This window comes from Dermacentor silvarum, chromosome 2 (genome assembly GCF_013339745.2).
Source record: "Dermacentor silvarum isolate Dsil-2018 chromosome 2, BIME_Dsil_1.4, whole genome shotgun sequence".
Lineage (NCBI taxonomy): Eukaryota > Metazoa > Arthropoda > Arachnida > Ixodida > Ixodidae > Dermacentor > Dermacentor silvarum.
In genome coordinates this window covers 55,434,851-55,452,189 of record NC_051155.1, presented here as the reverse complement: position 1 = coordinate 55,452,189, position 17,339 = coordinate 55,434,851, and the positions used below count along the sequence as shown (strand labels likewise).

The 17,339-nt window shown below is 47.4% G+C and overlaps 1 protein-coding gene across 1 annotated transcript in view; it reads right to left on the bottom strand.

The window, feature by feature from the left end:
* The window catches only part of LOC119440046 (putative phosphoenolpyruvate synthase), a 192,110-nt gene that overhangs the window by 49,795 nt on the left and 124,976 nt on the right, over positions 1-17,339 (bottom strand). Inside the window, exon 25 of the mRNA XM_049662720.1 lies at positions 16,840-16,998. Coding sequence (XP_049518677.1) covers positions 16,840-16,998 — 159 coding nt within the window. The remainder of the gene's footprint in view (positions 1-16,839; positions 16,999-17,339) is intronic.

Below are 17,339 nucleotides of genomic sequence, written 5' to 3'. Positions count from 1 at the left end.
TTTCTGAAGCCAGCCTTTTCTCTTGGTTGGCTCAAGTCTAGTGTTGCCCTGATTCTATTGGAAATTGTCTTGGTGAATATTTTATACAATACGGAAAGCAAGCTAATGGGTCTGTAATTGTTCAATTCTTTAATGTCTCCCTTCTTATGGATAAGTATAATGTTGGCGTTCAATCCAGCTCTCTGGTACACTTGAAGTTGTGAGGCATTGCGTATAAAGGGCCGCAAGCTTTTCAAGCATAATATCTCCTCCATCTTTGATTAAATCTACTGTTATTCCATCTTCTCCAGCAGATTTTCCCCTGGTCATGTCTTTCAAGGCCCTTCTAACTTCAGCGCTAGTTATAGAAGGAGCCTCTGTATCCGGTTCATCACTATTTTGAATGAAAGTAGCTTGGCTGTTCTGGGCACTGTACAGGTCAGTATAGAATTCTTCTGCTGCTTTTACTATGTCATCAAAATTGCTGATGATATTACCATACTTATCTTTCAGTGCAAACATCTTTCCTTGTCCTATGCCAAGCTTTCTTATTACTGATTTCATGCTGCGTCCATATTTTACGGCTTCCTCAATCTTTTCCACGTTATAATTTCGGATATCCCTTACTTTCTTCTTGTTGATAAGTTTTGACAGTTCAGCGAATTCTATCTGATCTCTTGAGTTGGACACTTTCATGTTTTGTCGTTTCTTTATTAGGTCCTTTGTTTCTTGGGAGAGCTTACCTACTGGTTGCCTTGGTGCCTTACCTCCCACCTCAACTGCTGCTTCTGAGACCAACCTAGTTATGGTTTCATTCATTACCTCTATGCTATCTTCTTCTTCCTGCTCTAAAGCTGCATATTTGTTTGCGAGCGCCAGCCTGAATTGGTCTGCTTTTACCCTTACTGCGTCAAGGTTGGCCTGTTTCCTCTTCACTAATTTCACTATTTCTCTCTTCAAATTGAGAGAAATGCTAGACCTCACTAACCTATGGTCACTGCACTTAACCTTACCTACCACTTCTACATCCTGCACTATGCTTGGATCGGCAGAGAGTATGAAATCTATTTCATTCCTTGTTTTTCCATTAGGGCTTTTCCAGGTCCACTTCCTGTTGTTGCGCTTCCTGAAGAATGTATTCATTATTCGGAGCCTATTCCTTTCCGCGAATTCCACCAACATCTCTCCTCTTGCATTCCTAGAATCGATGCCGTAGTTTCCAATTGCTTGCTCGCCAACCTGCTTTTTCCCCACTTTTGCATTGAAGTCGCCCATGACTATAGTGTACTGAGTTTGCACCTTTCTCATTGCTAATTCAACATCTTCATAAAACTGTTCTATTTCTTCATCATCCTGACTGGAGCTGGGGGCGTAGGCTTGTACTACCTTCATTGTGTATCTCCTATTCAGCTTTATTACGACGACTGCTAGCCTTTTATTAATGCTGTAGAATTCATCAATGTTGCCCGCTATGTTGTTATGGACTAGAAATCCTACCCCGGATTCTCTCTTATCTGAAAGACCTTTGTAGCAGAGGACGCGTCCGTTAGTCAGCACTGTGTAAGCCTCACCAGTTCATCTCACTAAGGCCAATAATATCCCAGTCAATGTCTGGCGGCCTGTCCGGACCCAGAGATTCTTAGCACCCTCTGCCACGTCGCAGATCTGACCGCCGCATTGGTCAGGTGCTCCGCAGCCACTGGGGACTGAGGGCCATCGGTTAATTGTCGGAGTCATGAGGGAGGTAGTTGCCGAGTATGCACCAGGAAGGCGAATTCCTGTTCTGGTGAGGGAGTCACTTTGATGAGGCTTAGCGGGCTTGCCTTGTTTGGTTGCACCTGAACTAATATAGCCCCACTAGCTCTCGGCAATATGTTTTTTGTGCCGGTGTCAGGCACCACTCCATGCCTGGAAATGTAGTGGACTGGAGTAGGATTCGAACTTACGGCCTTCAGATTTGAAGTCGGGTGTTCTACCTATATATATATATTGTAACGTAGATCGTAGACGGAGACTTGAAAAAACAGACACTTCCCTTTAATGGCGGACAAGAAGTAGAGCGTGCAGCCTACGCGCTTCGTCGTCTTTCATGGCGCCGACCTTTGCACGCGCCATCCCGCGGTGCGGGGGCCCCACATCATTGTGTCAATTGTCCCCCGTCCGAAAAGCGACCGTCTTGGTTGCGTCAAAAAGTCAGCCACGGTAATAAATGGAGGTCCTCAGGTGCATCTTGGCGTTCACGTACGCGCATAGTATGGCTTCATGCGCACTACATGAACAACTTCAGCGTGGGGACGACAACGGAGCGAACCGGGGTCGGAACTGCAGGGGACGACTTCGTAGGTTACGTCACTGAGGCGGCGTGTAACCTTTTAGGGACCGAAATACCGGCGGAGCAACTTTTCTGAGAGTCCACGGCGACGGATGGGTGTCCAGACCCACACGCAGTCGCCGGTATTGTAATGGACGTCGCGTCGACCCTGGTTGTACCGAAGGGTGTCGATACGTTGTTGGCTCCGGATACGATGCCGAGCAAGCTGGCGAGCTTCTTCGGCTCTTTGCACAAACTCTTTAACGTTTTCGCTGGTCGGGCTATTATCAGACACAGGTAGCATGGCGTCCAGTGTTGAGGTGACGTGGCGCCCGTATACAAGTTCGAACAGCATAAACTGTGGAGTCTCCTGTACAGAAGTATTATACGCAAAGGTCACATAGGGTAAAATCTCGTCCCACATCTTGTGCTCTACGTCTACATACATGGAGAGCATATCAGCCAGCGTTCTGCTCAAACGTTCCGTTAATCCATTGGTTTGAGGGTGATAGGCAGTGCTCTTGCGGTGAGAAGTATGGGTCAGCTGGAGAACGTCCTGCATAAATTCGGCTGTAGATGCTGTACCGCGATCCGTGATGAGAACAGACGGTGCACCATGTCGTAGGACGATGTGGTGGACGAAGAACTTGGCCACTTCATACGAGTTTGCTTGCCGAATAGCTTCGGTTTCGGCATACCGGGTTAAGTAGTTGGTAGCGACGACTATCCATCTGTTGCGCGAACAGGTCACTGGGTAGATCCATTCCTATTTGTTGGAACTGTGCTTGAGGAGGGTCCACAGGGTGGAGAAAGCCAGCCGGTTTAAAGGGCGGTTTCTTGCGACGCTGACAATCGCGGCAGGTCTTTACGTACCGTTGCACAGAAGAAAAAATCTGGGGCCAGTAATACTTTTGTCGTATCCTTGCTAATGTCTTAGTGAATCCCAGTTGTCCCGCGCATGGCTCATCATGGCAGGCTTGCAAAATGTCTTGGCGCAGCGCCGACGGCACGACAAGGACGTATTTGGACCACTTCCGCAGTTGTACCTGTAAAGGACGTTGTTGCGCAAACAGTACGATGATAAGCCGCGCAAGAGCGAGCGAGGTAAAACACCTTCAACTCCTTGAAGGTGCTCGATAAGCGGCTGCAGCTCAGGGTCAGCGCACTGGTGCTCAGCCATCTTTACGGCGTCGACAACGCCGACAAATGGCAAGTCATAGTCAGGGTCCGATGATGTCGTAGGAAGCGGTGCGCGTGACAAGCAGTCAGCGTCACTGTGCTTTCTTCCAGATCGGTAGACAACGGTTATGTCGTAATCTTGTAAGCGTAGGCTCCAACGGGCTAGTCTGCCTGAAGGATCCTTGAGGTTGGCAAGCCAGCACAGGGCGTCGTGATCGCTGACAGCCTTAAAGGGTCGACCGTACAAGTAGGGTCAGGAATTTACTAATTGCCCACACAACCGCTAAGCATTCTTTTTCAGTGGTGGAGTAGTTTTTCTCAGCCTTGGTGAGACTGCGGCTTGCATAAGCAATGGTGCGTTCCGCACCATCTTGCCACTGCACAAGAACTGCACCGAGACCCGCATTGCTGGCGTCAGTATGGATTTCTGTGTCTGCGTCTTCGTCGAAATGAGCAAGTATTGGGGCAGCTTGCAAACGCTCGCGCAGTTCATTGAACGACTGCTGCTGCTCGTCCGCCCAAATGAAAGGCACATCATCGCGTGTAAGTCGTGTCAGAGGTTCAGCCATTCTCGAGAATCCCTCGATGAAGCGTCTATAATAGGCGCACAAACCAAGGAAGCGTTGGGCAGCTTTCTTGTCTGTTGGTGGTGTGAAAACTCGGCGACGGCAGCTAAGTTGTCGGGGTCTGGCCGGACGCCTTTAGGACCAACGATATGGCAAAGAAATTTGAGCTCTTGGAACCCGAAGTAGCATTTCTCAGGCTTGATGGTGAGGTCGGCAGTACGGATCGCAGCGAGGACGCTCTCGAGTCGTGCGAGATGTTCGTCAAACGTGCTCGAAAACACGACGACGTCATCCAAGTACACGAGGCAGCAGTAGCGCACCCAGAATCTCTGCCGGGGGGGGGGGGGGGGGGGCGGGTTGACAGTTTGCCAATACCATCTAAACAGCACTAATTTCGATTTCTTCACGGGAAATTGTCCATAAATGCGCTTTTGTGAGTGTACTGACGATTGTGCGTCTTACATCTCAGTTGCAGTACTCAAATGCGTAAGGAAAGAAAAGGGGTTAAACAAAAGGAGGAGATAAGTCGGCGTCAGGGGGGGGGGGGGGTTACAACCCCCGAATCCCCCCCCCCGTCGGTGCGCCACTGCGATGCAGGTCTGCCATTTGAGTTCAGCAAGCACGGTATCCATCATCCGCTGAGAGGTGGCAGGTGCGGAACAGAGACCGAAGGGGAGAACTTTGAACTCATAAAGCCCGTGAGGTGTAACAAACGCTGTTTTTTCACGATCCTGTTCATCAACTTCGATTTGCCAATACCCGGATTTAAGATCCAACGAAGAAGAAAACTTGGCATGTTGTAGACGATCCAATGCGCCGTCGATGCGTGGCAATGGATAAACATCGCGCTTGGTGACACGGTTCAACTTTCTGTAATCTACACAGAAACGTAGTGTGTTGTCTTTCTTTCTGACTAACACTACAGGGGAGGCCCACGGGCTTGTGGACGGCTGGATCACGTCGTCTTGGAGCATCTCTTTCACCTGCTGCTTGATCGCTTCCCTTTCCACTGGCGACACTCTGTAAGGCTTCAATCTCCAGGGGGCGTTCGCCATAGCGCGGGCACGGTGCATTCAGTGAAAATCCACGGAGCCCAGCTCGGTGGTAAGGACATGCCCTGTAGAGGTGATCGGCTTCACCGCAATGAAAACACAAGGGCCTCCGGTCTGCAGTGCGCCATACGTCGCTCTTGCGGGGTGGTCGTGCTTCAGCCATGAATGGCGTGCGGCGAGGCCTGAAGTCGCCAGTTGCTTGTTCCACGGCGCGCACACTATGAAAGTCCGGGACGTCCCTCATACCGTGAAAAGTCGGGGACAACGAACTTCGCGCAACTTCCGCATACGACATGCGAGGCTGTGGCTGCCGTGTCTCGGGCTGTGGTGTCTCGCTTCGCTCGGGGACTTCGGACTGCCTGCCTGATTTCCTCCCGGATGACCTCGCCCAGAGCGAGTCGTGGTACCGATGCCGCAGCCACCTGAAGCTTTTGGAGCTCTTCTCGAACAACAAGCCTAATGAGCTCCCACAAGGCGTCGGTATTGTCAAACGGTATAGCGAGAGGGTCACGCGATAGGGTCGACACGTCGCGGTTGTACAGCCTTGTTCGCTGCTGCAGTGCCTTTTCCATTGATATGGCTTCCGAGAGAAATTCTGCAACGGTCTTTGGTGGATTGCGTATTAGGCCACCGAATAACTCCTGCTTGACACCGCGCATCAAGTGCCTTAGCTTCTTTTCTTCCGGCATGGACGGATCCGCGCGTCGGAAAAGTCGGCACATATCTTCGACAAACATTGCGACGCTTTCGTTCGGCCGCTGTACTCTCGCCTGAATTGCAGATTCAGCTCCCTCCTTGCGATCGGGGCTGGCATATGTGCTGATTAGCTGCCGTCGGAATTCGTCCCATGTTGATAAGACCGCCTCACGGTTCTCAAACCATGTCCGCGCATAGTCCTCGAGGGCAAAGTAGGCATTGCGTAGCTTGCGCTCCGGTGTCCAGCCGTTGAATTCTGCGACACGCTCGAAGTGATCGAGCCAGTCCTCAACATCCTCGAAGGTGTCCCCATGGAAGGGTTTGGGGATTAGCGGCTGGTTAAGGACGACCGCGGCTGGTGCGGTTGAGGAAGAAGATGGAACTGATGTACTCATCCTTCTGACTCTGTTGGGTAGAGGCTCGTACTCAGGTGGCAGTCCTTGAAGTCGACGGCTTGTGCGTACGTGAACAGGAGTCAGCTCGACCGGACTTCGTACTGGGCTTGTAGACGGGGTTGGATCTGGAAGCGGTAGCATGTACCCGGCACCTCCACCAGAAAAATGTACCGTAGATCGTAGACGGAGACTTGAAAAAACAGACGCTTCTCTTTAATGGCAGACCATAAGAAGAGCGTGCAGCCTACGCGCTTCGTCGTCTTTCATGGCGCCGACCTTTGCGAGCGCCATTCGCGGTGCGGGAGCCCCACATCATTGTGTCAATATATACATATACATATATATATATATATATATATATATATATATATATATATTGTAATGAAGAGAAAGACGCACTGAGGCTCGCACGAGGCATACAATAGAACAGCCGGCCCAGTGGACGGGTGTTGTCTTTGTTCTCTCCTTTACAATGGCGCAGTCTACCACGAACCTGCCTTAAGGCGTTCCAGCCTTTGTTTCCGCGCACGGTTCTTCGGCGTGCTGGGTCCCTCCTGCCCAGGAATGCCGTACACGCTTCCTCAGGTATGAAGCCTGCCACGCTAACACCGTCGCAAGTACCCAATTCACCGTCCGGAGACGACGTCCAAGCCTCTTCGGTGGCTCTAGGACAGAGATGTACCGATACCGTCGTCCACGCCATCGCCAACCTGACACAACAGCTCCAGGCTATGACGACCGCCTTCGCATCCGTCAGCGGTTGCGTCCTGCCTGGGAACGCCGTCCATGCTTCCCTGCAGCCGGCTTTCGTGGAAATACCAGCGTTCCGCAGCTTACTAAACCACGTCATTCTTTGGGTAAAACTATCAATGCCTTGGGTGGTCGTCATGCTTGGCCAGAACAAAAGAGATGGCTGATTGCAGCAAACCGCCTTTGTGGTGCCGCAAAGTATAGGAAAACTACGACATCATCAAGCAGCGGCCCTAGCCTGAATGGAATGCAGCTCTGATAGCTGCTTTCGGCCCACTCACGTATGCCTGCGATGAGCCCGGCCAGCACTGCTGTGCGGCCGGAGCTCCTGAGGAGCACCACCCTCAGCGGCAGTGGTGCCCAGCAACGTCTGAACGGAGAGGTCTGCCGGCAGCCTCACTGCAGACACCGGCTCACCGGGTTACTGTAACCGGGTGTCGCCGCCGGCTCTACTGAAGACGGTGGGAAGAGGATGGTGACCACCGCTCCTCCTTTGACATGGCCGTCTACGCCAGCCGAGCTTCTGCGACTGCAACACCACGAAGCTCGGGAGCAGCGGTAAATTCCTCGCTGGCGTTACCTATTTGTCCTCACCCGTACGTCCTTGCCAGTTCTCCTCCTCCTCCCTTTTCTTTCTCCTCTACCATCCACTGTGGAAGCGCGGGGTATATAAGGCCGACGCCGAGGCACGCGGTAGGCGTGGTCACGCGCGACACACTCATTCATAGTCGTCATAGGCGTCGCAAGGACCTTGAGCCGCCGGCGTCGCAGCTGCGCTCGCTCGGCCGCTAAGGTAACGCGCGACTAGGTTAGAGTTTAACGGCTGCTTCGCCGGCGCTTGGTCGCTCCGTCTCGCGGCGCGCCGGTCGGACTGTCTGTGTGTGCACTTCAGTGCAAGCGACAGGCTGAAGCCAATCATCCAGTACAGATATCGCTAGACGGCACGCTGTGAAATCTCAAGCAAAGGCAAAGCTGGCTGCTGAAACACCGGAGCAAAGGGAGGCCAGGGGCCATATTCTGAAAAGTTCCACTTCGGCAATAGTTCGCCTAGGTGATAGTCACGATCAGTAAATAAACCGGCTGCTCACCCGTGACGACAGCATGCACTACCAACCATGGAGGAAGGAAAAAAACTAGGAGGGAGCGTCACGTGACAATCTTGAAGCCTAGTCATAAAAAATTTAGAGGAATGGGATGATGGAAAATAGGCCCTCACGTGATAGGCAAGCGGTAGATTTTACTCGGCTCGCTTCGGTGGCTTCGGTTTCGTCTGCTGCGGGATACAGGGTTTATGAATATGCGCACATACTGGGCGTGGCAAACGCGCGCCGAGGTTAGTGAAGGAATTCGAGTGTGTGAAGCAGTTGAGTCTCGCCGCTTAATTAGCAGACAGGCGCCAAGGCTGTTGCGAACGATGGTGTCGGTTAACCGGCATTGCGCCCAACAACCCGGGAGGATCACCTCAAGGACGACTGGTTGCGTTTCGGTGTGGTTTCAGGGAAACGAGGGAACCTTTCGCCCTGCAAACGTGTGAAGGCAACCAAGCCGCCCTTCCGATGACGATTCGTTGCGTTTGATGACGTCTTCGGGGAAACAATGATGCCTTTCGCCCCCGCAAAAAAGTGCAGGCGATTAAGCGTGCGTACAGGGTCCGAAGCGACTGTTTCCCTACGGGAAAAAAATCGTCCCGTCTTGTGCCCAAGGATGGACTGGCGAGCCGGAGACTCCGGACATATTTAGGGCCAAGCCGGCCCGTAGTTAAGGTAGCGCAGTCGACACTGTTGCTCTGCTCAAAGTCTTCGGCCTCTTAGCAGACCGGCGAGAAGTCCCGTCAGCAGTAGGCGCACTTGTGTGATGACGTGTTGTGTGCCAGGATGCCCTAATCGAACAGAAAATCGGCGCGGTGGTCTGTCCTTCCATAGGTAAGCACAATGAACGTTTATTTTATTTATGAAAAGGGAACTGCAATAATTGCGATCGATAGTGACTACGTGCTCGTGTGAATTATAACTGGCGAAATAGTGGTGTAATACTATTCAAGCCATCTTTTTTCCAACTTTGTCATAATTCCCACTAAGTGTTAAACATTTATTTCTCCTTAAAGTACTTTTATCACCTAGCGTACACTCCTAAAAAGCCTACGATGTGAAGCCATTTATTGTCGAAGAATTACATTTCCTGCTATAAAAATTATTATTGACTGAATTTTGTATGTATTTCTTGTGGCTGAAAACAATAAAAATTGCAATAAAACTACTTCATTAAAAAAACCATGAAAGATTAGTCTTCACATGACATACGAAGTTTTGCAATAGTCGCCAAGAACAACAATTTTGTAGAGAATATTCTGCTCGTAGTAACTCGGTTTGTGAGTGCAAAGTTCAAACATCATGGAGCAAAGTTCAATCACTCCCCATGTTGAGGCTAAATATCATTTTCTTTTTTTTTCAGAAGATATGATATTGGTTGACATATTTTAAACAACAGGTAAATGACAGTTGAGATGAAATAACGCAGTTTTACTTTAAATTACAGGAGTGAACATCATTTTCATTCGTTTATTAGTAGTACCCTGGAGGCATTACAGAGGCGGCATTACATAACATTTTGTATGTGTTACAGCAATATCTATGATATTTTGGTGTGAAACATGCACTGTGAAGTTACTACAGCTCCATTTTCCCCGAGATTCAATTAGTTGTATGTGAATTTTACAAGCACACTTAGATCAAACATAGCTTTCTGTACAAGAGGATGCGGTGTGTAGGGAAAGCATGCACAGATCATGCGAGGCCATTTGCATGACTCTGCAAAGGTTGTGTAAATCCATTCCGCAGCAAATGTTATTGTTGGACCTTAAAAATATCTGGTGGGTTATTCTTTAACTGCAGACGCTTGCAAAGGACAATGCCACAGCAATGAGTCAACCTGAAAGTGAAGCAGCTACATCCACGGGAACATAACAGCATCTAGTTGAGCCAGTAAGTTGATGCACAGCTGTATGATGCCATAATGCATCTTTCCAGTTTGATCATACCTTTTTCATTACTGTGGTAGATGTCCCCCACCATTCCTAAAGTGAAATATGCTTTTCTTATATCCAGGCAGGTCTCTCTCAAGCCACAACGGATATGGACATCTCTGAGGGCTTGTCTGCTCTGCTACACCTGCTACATCTGCTAGCACGTCCTTGACTGATTCAGACATCGCTGATGAGCCTTCCGCAGTCCAACATGTCCTGCCATGTTTGACTGTTGTAATGATCACAGAGCTTGCCTAAGACATTTTCTCGCATGTGTGCCTTCGTTCATTCATGGTCTGATCTGCTTTGCAAAAATATGGTGTTTCCCTGTAATACTTATTTTGGATTTCACCTTTAAAGTAATTATTGCAGTTTCAAAAATGCATATGAGACTGTCATACAGCTTTTTGTAAGATGTTTTTGACAGATTTAAGAGATCTATTAGTAATGCTCAAAATGAAGAGAAAGATAGAACTGTTCAACCTATGATCGGCTACATTACAGTCCTTTTTTTACATAGGTGACAAGCATACTGCGTTCAAATTTCATTGTTAACACTGGCAAAAGCAAGTGCTAATGAATGAAAGCCATATATGCTACATCATAACCTCATTTTAGTCAATCTAGGATAAGTTCAAGATAAGGAAAATAAAACAAAGTGCAGCAAAGCAGTGTTATGTAAGATGAAAAACTACTTTTCTTTTCAGTAAAGTTGGAATAACGAAAACACACTCCTTGCCTGAATTATACTTTAGCCATGTCCTCTCATTACACGCATAATTAACACCCTTGCTAAGCTCCAACATTTACTACAGTAATAAAATTTATAACATACCAACTGCGCTGGTAAGCTTTATCAACATCATTTTTTGGGACAGTAGATAAAAAATACAGTATATAGCCACAGCCACTGATCTCCCTAACAATGTCCTGCTTGCTGGTCATTATTGTGCTTAAATTTTAAATGAAGCCAATGGTGTAGCTATTAGTCCTGGGTTTTAGCTTCAACTGTGCATCTGGTGTTTCGTTTGCACGGTCAGCAATTTCAAGTTATGTTGCAGTAAGCAGTCCCTCCTCATTGCACTTGGTGTATTTTGTCCAGTCTCCCAGTCCAGGGCCCTCCAGGGCGCTCAAGGGTGAAGCTTCTGCAGCACTGCCTACACACAGCCCAGCGACACCTCGAGCAGCAAGGCATACTATGGTGAGGATAATACTAGACCACTACAATTTTTACATACTTGTTTCCTTAGGTAACTGCATGTGAAGTAGCATATATTTTCGTGGCAACTGTTTAATAGCTGAAGCATAATAAATGTCACTCAGTGAAATGCACGCGGACACTAACATTTATGATCATAGCAACCATCTAATTAAGTACTGAAACATCCATATTCGTCTGCAGCGGTATGAGTTTCCTCAGGGTTTACATTAAACACCAATTAGCGGCCAATAATCCTTTTTCAATTTCTCTTTTTCATTCAAATGACACAATGACTAGAAGACCAACAGGTTGCACTGACTTGCATTTTTATTCCCCTAGAGCATACAGATATGTACGAAGCTGTTTTTAACATATGCCTCCCGCATCCAAAGACACTGTGTAAATCGTATAAATCCATTGATAGGGCTGCTGGCTTTTCAAGAGAGGCAATGACTGCATTCGCTATGAAGGTAAAGCACGGCTATCCACATTATGCAATCTGGTTGCGGATGAGATGACCATTCAGAGAAGTGGTGTGGGATGGGAAAAGCTTCCATGGATATGTTGACATGGGCATTGATGTCAATGATGACCGCTTTCCAGTTGCCAAAGATGCATTTGTTTTAATGCCTGTTGCAATCAACGGCAGATGGAAGCTGCCGATTGGCTACTTTCTAGTGCATGGCCTTGGTGGTGAGCAGAGGCGCAATTTGGTGCTGCAAGCTGCTAGCTTCACTCACGAAAAGGTGCATACATTGTGAGTTTGACCTGCGATGGCGCTGCAGCAAATTTGTCATTGCTGCACAGCCATGGCTGCAAGATGGACCAGATTGAGCTGGATGCTTCTTTTCCGCATACAGTGACAAAAAAGCTTCTCTTTGCCATGTTGGATCCCTGTCACATGTTGAAGCTACTGCGGCACACCCTGTTTGATAAAAAGGCTTATTGTGATACGAAAAAACGGTTCATATTGTTGAAGCACATTGATGTGCTGCATTAAATCCAGTACCCAGAGGGCCTACATTTCGCAAACAAATTTAGACAAGCACATATTAACTAGAAAAACCAGCCCATGAAAGTCTCATTGTTTGCTCAAACGTTTAGTCAATCGGTAGCAGATGCTCTTAGTGACTGCAGAGCTCAAAAAAGTTTGAAATTTTCTAATACCTTGCCAACAGAAGAGTTTATCAGACATGTCAACAATGCATTTGCCATTTTAAATTCAAGACATCCCAGGCAAGAAGAATAGAAAAGACCGCTGTGTCCTGAAAATGTGGCTCCTGTCATTGCGTATGTAAAAGAACTGACGGCCTACTTTTGCTAGCTTAGGGAGTCTGCAGCTGGTAAACTAATGAGAGGGACCAAAGAAAATACAGGCTTCATTCGCTTTGTGGTGCGCTTAGACAACCGTCTATACAACCACTTGGTTACAGAAAATGGCCTATTGGCATATCTTCCGACTTCCAAGCTCAGTCAGGACCACCTTGAGTTACTTTTTGCTGCAATAAAATCGTTTCGGGGCTGCAATGACAACCCAAGAGTAAAGCAGTTTGCAGCAGCATTGAAGCGTCTGATAGTTCGCAATGAGGGCAAGGACATTGATGGCGGAAATTGCTTTCTATTGGAACACATCGAAATTCTCTTTGTACGCTCCTCTGAAAAACCATTCTCCATCGATGTAATTAACCTCACTGCCCCTGAGAGAACCCCTGCAGCCAGTGAACCACTCACAGAAGCAATTCTACAGGATCATGGTTACTCTGCTGAGCCAGGCAGGGTGTCTGAGCTTGGGTGCCTGCGGCTCGCAGTACAGGAAGAATTGCTAAGCAGGTTTCCTCGTAGGTGAATTATTTTCATGATGGCCCATACAAATTATTCGTTTATCCATCAACTTCAGCTGTCCCACCAGGTTTTATGTTAAGGCATTGTTTTTTGAGTGACTTTGTAAAGTGCATATATTGTTCAAGAGCGTTGTATGCAGATGTCAAACTTTTATAGAGGGAAAATGTGATACCTTATTGTAAATTCTGCAAGTGCATGTTGGTTGTCTTGCTGAATGCTGTAGCTTGAATCACCTGCGTGCAAATTATGCTTAAACAATTGTTCTGCTCAGCCCAAGCTAAACAGTGTGGACAATGACGGTAGGTTAGCTGGCCTACCTTTCACTAGAGCAAATTGTGTGATGACATGGACATGCTGTGAATGCTCTCAATGGATTATGTGTGAGCTAAGTATACTCTTAAGGATGACAATATTTTTAAATGTTTATCCTGCATGTCTTTTACCTGAACTTTGTGGAAATCTGCCACTGTCCACCTGGAAATACCGTTGGTGTTACTATTTTAAATAATTTAATGTGCTCACTCTGTTCACTTGCTTTACAATAGCCTTTTATGATGCCAGATTCACTGTAACCACAAACATTTGGTGTATACCACTCAATGAGTCTTTTAAATACCGTGAAATATTCATTCATTTGAGGTTCACAACGTAATAGAGCCATCGCGTCCAAATTGCGGTGTGTTGGCTCAGCTTCGACGGTGCTAACTTTTTTTTAGGTATGTGATACAACATAAGCTATGTTGTAAATTTTAGTTGCAGCAAAATGCATTGTATTTTAATGTTGACATACTTACTTTGTGGGTCTGACCTCACATCAATTGTTTCAACTTTGACTTTGTGAACTACCACTCTTTTTTAATTTCTGCATATGTATTGCTTACTTTTCTGACAAGCACAATCCCATTGACCAGTTTTATTAAAGGTATCAATACTACGTGTGATATAGTTTACCTTGTATAACATTATTATACAAATGCCCTGTGGCATAATACTGATACCGAAGAGCAGTGGCACAATAAGTTTTCCTACTTGCTGTTTATAATTTTCCTTGGTGTATTATCTTTGCAATGTACTTCATTTAAATTATAAATGTGGCTTCCTTCTGTATTTGTGTGAAATCTTCTGGCTTTTATAGGTGCAATAAACACTGAATAAAGAATAAAACAATTACTGTTGTCATAAAAATGTGCTTGCCATAGTACAAGTACACCACCAACACAATGAATCGACAAGTGCAAATGAATGCTGCCATTTTTCCCCTGCCGCTATGTATTCAGTTTTCATGCCGTTTCACACTAGCAGAGGAAGAAGGGTCCCCCTGGCAGTGTTTGATTCTAGGACATAATTATGCTGTGGGGCTATACTCGCATTCGGAAACAGCTGAATAAACTCTAGATAATGCACAAATCCCGTCCATTTGCTTTATTATATAACGAAAATGGATCCCCGAGGCGCGTCTCAACAGCGTCGTCGCACCACACAATCTTGCAAAATAGTACACGTAAATCTGAATAAACGGCGACGACTTGGGCGTTTAGAATGCAGGCTAATGCTATTTATTTCTCTCAAAATAAAACACGCACATCAGAGCCTTTTATTAAGCGAAAATGCGACAAAAATGTGTCCCTCAAAACATCTCGTTTCTTCCTAGGTGCAAGACAGCGGGACGAAAATTAGCAAGATAATACGCACCACAGCTTAAGGTGCACAACAGCCGATTGGACGAAACTTGAGTACGTGGGAAAAATAGACCACACTCGGGCGTCTGGACGGGTTTCGAGCCGCGAGCGCTGGCAACTCGACTAACCGCTGTGGTAATCGCAAGTGACGCCTTGAAAATTTTCTGTCTTCATGAGTCAGGCGCCCCAGTCTTGCTCCACGTTTAAAGCCATCGCATTTGAAGCGAAGAACGACGCGCGCAGTAGCAGAAAACCACCACCCACATACGGGCTTCTAAGCCTGTGACGGCAGGCGCCACTAAATGTTACCACGTACCAAACAAATGCTCCGGCAACCTTGTGGGCCTATTCCTACCCAAAAGGCACCGCGCACGGGGCCCCTGAGAGAGGGAGGGGCGGCTTCAGAGGAGGTTGGCTTGCCGAGGCTAGCGGAATCACGTGACGCTCCCTCCTAGTATTTTTTACCTCCATGCTACCAACACGCACACTCGAACGCTTTGCAACACACGAGAGAGCGCACCGTGCGAGTGCAGAGCAGCTCGGGTGTGTTGTTTTCAAATGTATCGGCCGCAGTACGGCACAGGCGTGTTCGTTTATCGTTTGTTCAATATATATCCGGAGCACCCAATGACACCGTGACGTCAAAATGACGTGCACGGGAACTACTAGATGGCGCGATTTATTTTCCGGTTTTGCTCAACCAGTTTATGAGCGCGCGCCTATCGCGAACTGTCGCCGAAGTGAAACGTTTCAGAATACGGCCCCAGATGAGCACGTTATAGAAAAGCTTGCCAAGCGCGGAAGCGTGCAGTAATGAAACACTGTGTGCATAGTCATTGCGAAACTAAGCCAAACAGACCTTTCCCTCGCAATAACTAGCTTTACAAGAGTTAAACCTCAGTCATTTTTTTTTTTCTATTCCAGCGCGGCCATAGCCAGGCTCAGCGCGCTTCTACGCCCGCCTGCTGGGTTCGTTAGTGTTACATAATACATAGTGGCAGTACGCGTTGACGCACATATATATTAGAGCCTCTGTTGCATTTGCATAGTTGTCTACGCACTATAATGAGATATAACAGCCCCTAAGCGTCACGATGTGTTTTTTCTCATTTTTTGTTAAAAAACCTTTTCCCCAGCAATACAGAAACAGCCTCTGTGGTTGTAGAATGTGAGGTTTTAGCGTCCCCAAGCAACTCAGACTATGAATGACGCTGTAGTGTGGGGCTCCAGATTAATTTATACGACCCCGGTTTCTTTAACGTCCTCTGACATCGCGTAGCACATGTGATTATCATATCAACCAATATCGTTTCCATTCATAATCCATCAGCCTAAACGCGGCACCTTAATACGGTCTGTCCATTATCCATGCACACAACTATTCGCACTACAAGTGTACCCGGCCATCAGGGATGTTCACTCAGCGAAGGTCGATCCCGGCCGCGGTGGTCATATTCCGATGGACGCGAGAGGCAAGAAACGCACATGTGCTGCGCCATGTCAGAGAACGTTAAAGAAACCGGGGCCGTGTAAATTAATCCGGAGCCCTACACTACGGCTGCACTCATAGTCTGAGTCCATTGGGGACGTTAAAACCTCACATTCCACAATCCTAGAACCTGTTTTGTATTGCTCAGGGGAAAAAAATTTCATAAATAAATTAGAAAAGAACACGCAGTGACGCTTAGCGGCTGTTATATCTCGTTACTGCATGAACAACCATGCAACAGAGCCCCTAATTTATATATATGTATATATATATATATATATATATATATATATATATATATATATATATATATGTGTGTGTGTGTGTGTGTGTGTGTGTGTGTGTGTGTGTGTGTGTGTGTGTGTGTGTGTGTGTGTGTGTGTGTGTGTGTGCGTGTGTGCGTGCGCGTGCGTGCGTGTGTGTGTGTGTGTGCGCGTCCACGCGTACTGTCACTATGTATTATGTAACACTAACAAGCCCAGCAGTGGGCGTAGTAGCGCGCTGAGCCTGGCTACGGCCGAATTGGAAGAGAAAAAAAATTGGCTGAGGTTAACCTCTTGTAACCCTAGTTATCAAGGCACTAAGTTTTCGTAAAGCATTTTCATGATGATAGATAAAAACTTCTGATGAACTTTAAACTGTAAATCTGTATGTCCGACTGTTTCAGAAACGGCTTACCTTTGCCATGTAGTACAATTGCACAGGAAGCTTCCACGTGACCATCTTCTTTACCCGTTTAACGACATCTCGCACTTCTGAACTTGCGTCCCGTCCCAGTATACTGTGCAGGAATGCTTTTTCCATCAGACTCGCGTCCGCTCCATTCACTCGTTGTCCCTGAAAGGTAATTAACATTTTGTAGGATGCTTTCCCTTAGGCAATGCCGTCTTGATTCATGAACCTGCGTGAATACGACTCACGGACAAAGTCTATTCCTTGCCAGAGTCATCAAGAGGAAGCGTTTTGATGCAAAAGCATCAAATGGCCCATTGAGCGTGAAAGCCGGCGGCTGTAGCAGTGAAACAGCGCATAAATTCCCATTGAATGCGACGCCACGTCAAGAGCCCGCCTCGATGGAGCAAACCGGTGCGTGGTCCGTATCTCTCTCTCTCTCTCTCAACTCCACTGGGCTTGGCTGCCACGCGCGCCGGCCAGCCTTCGGCGCTGCTGCTTCCTCG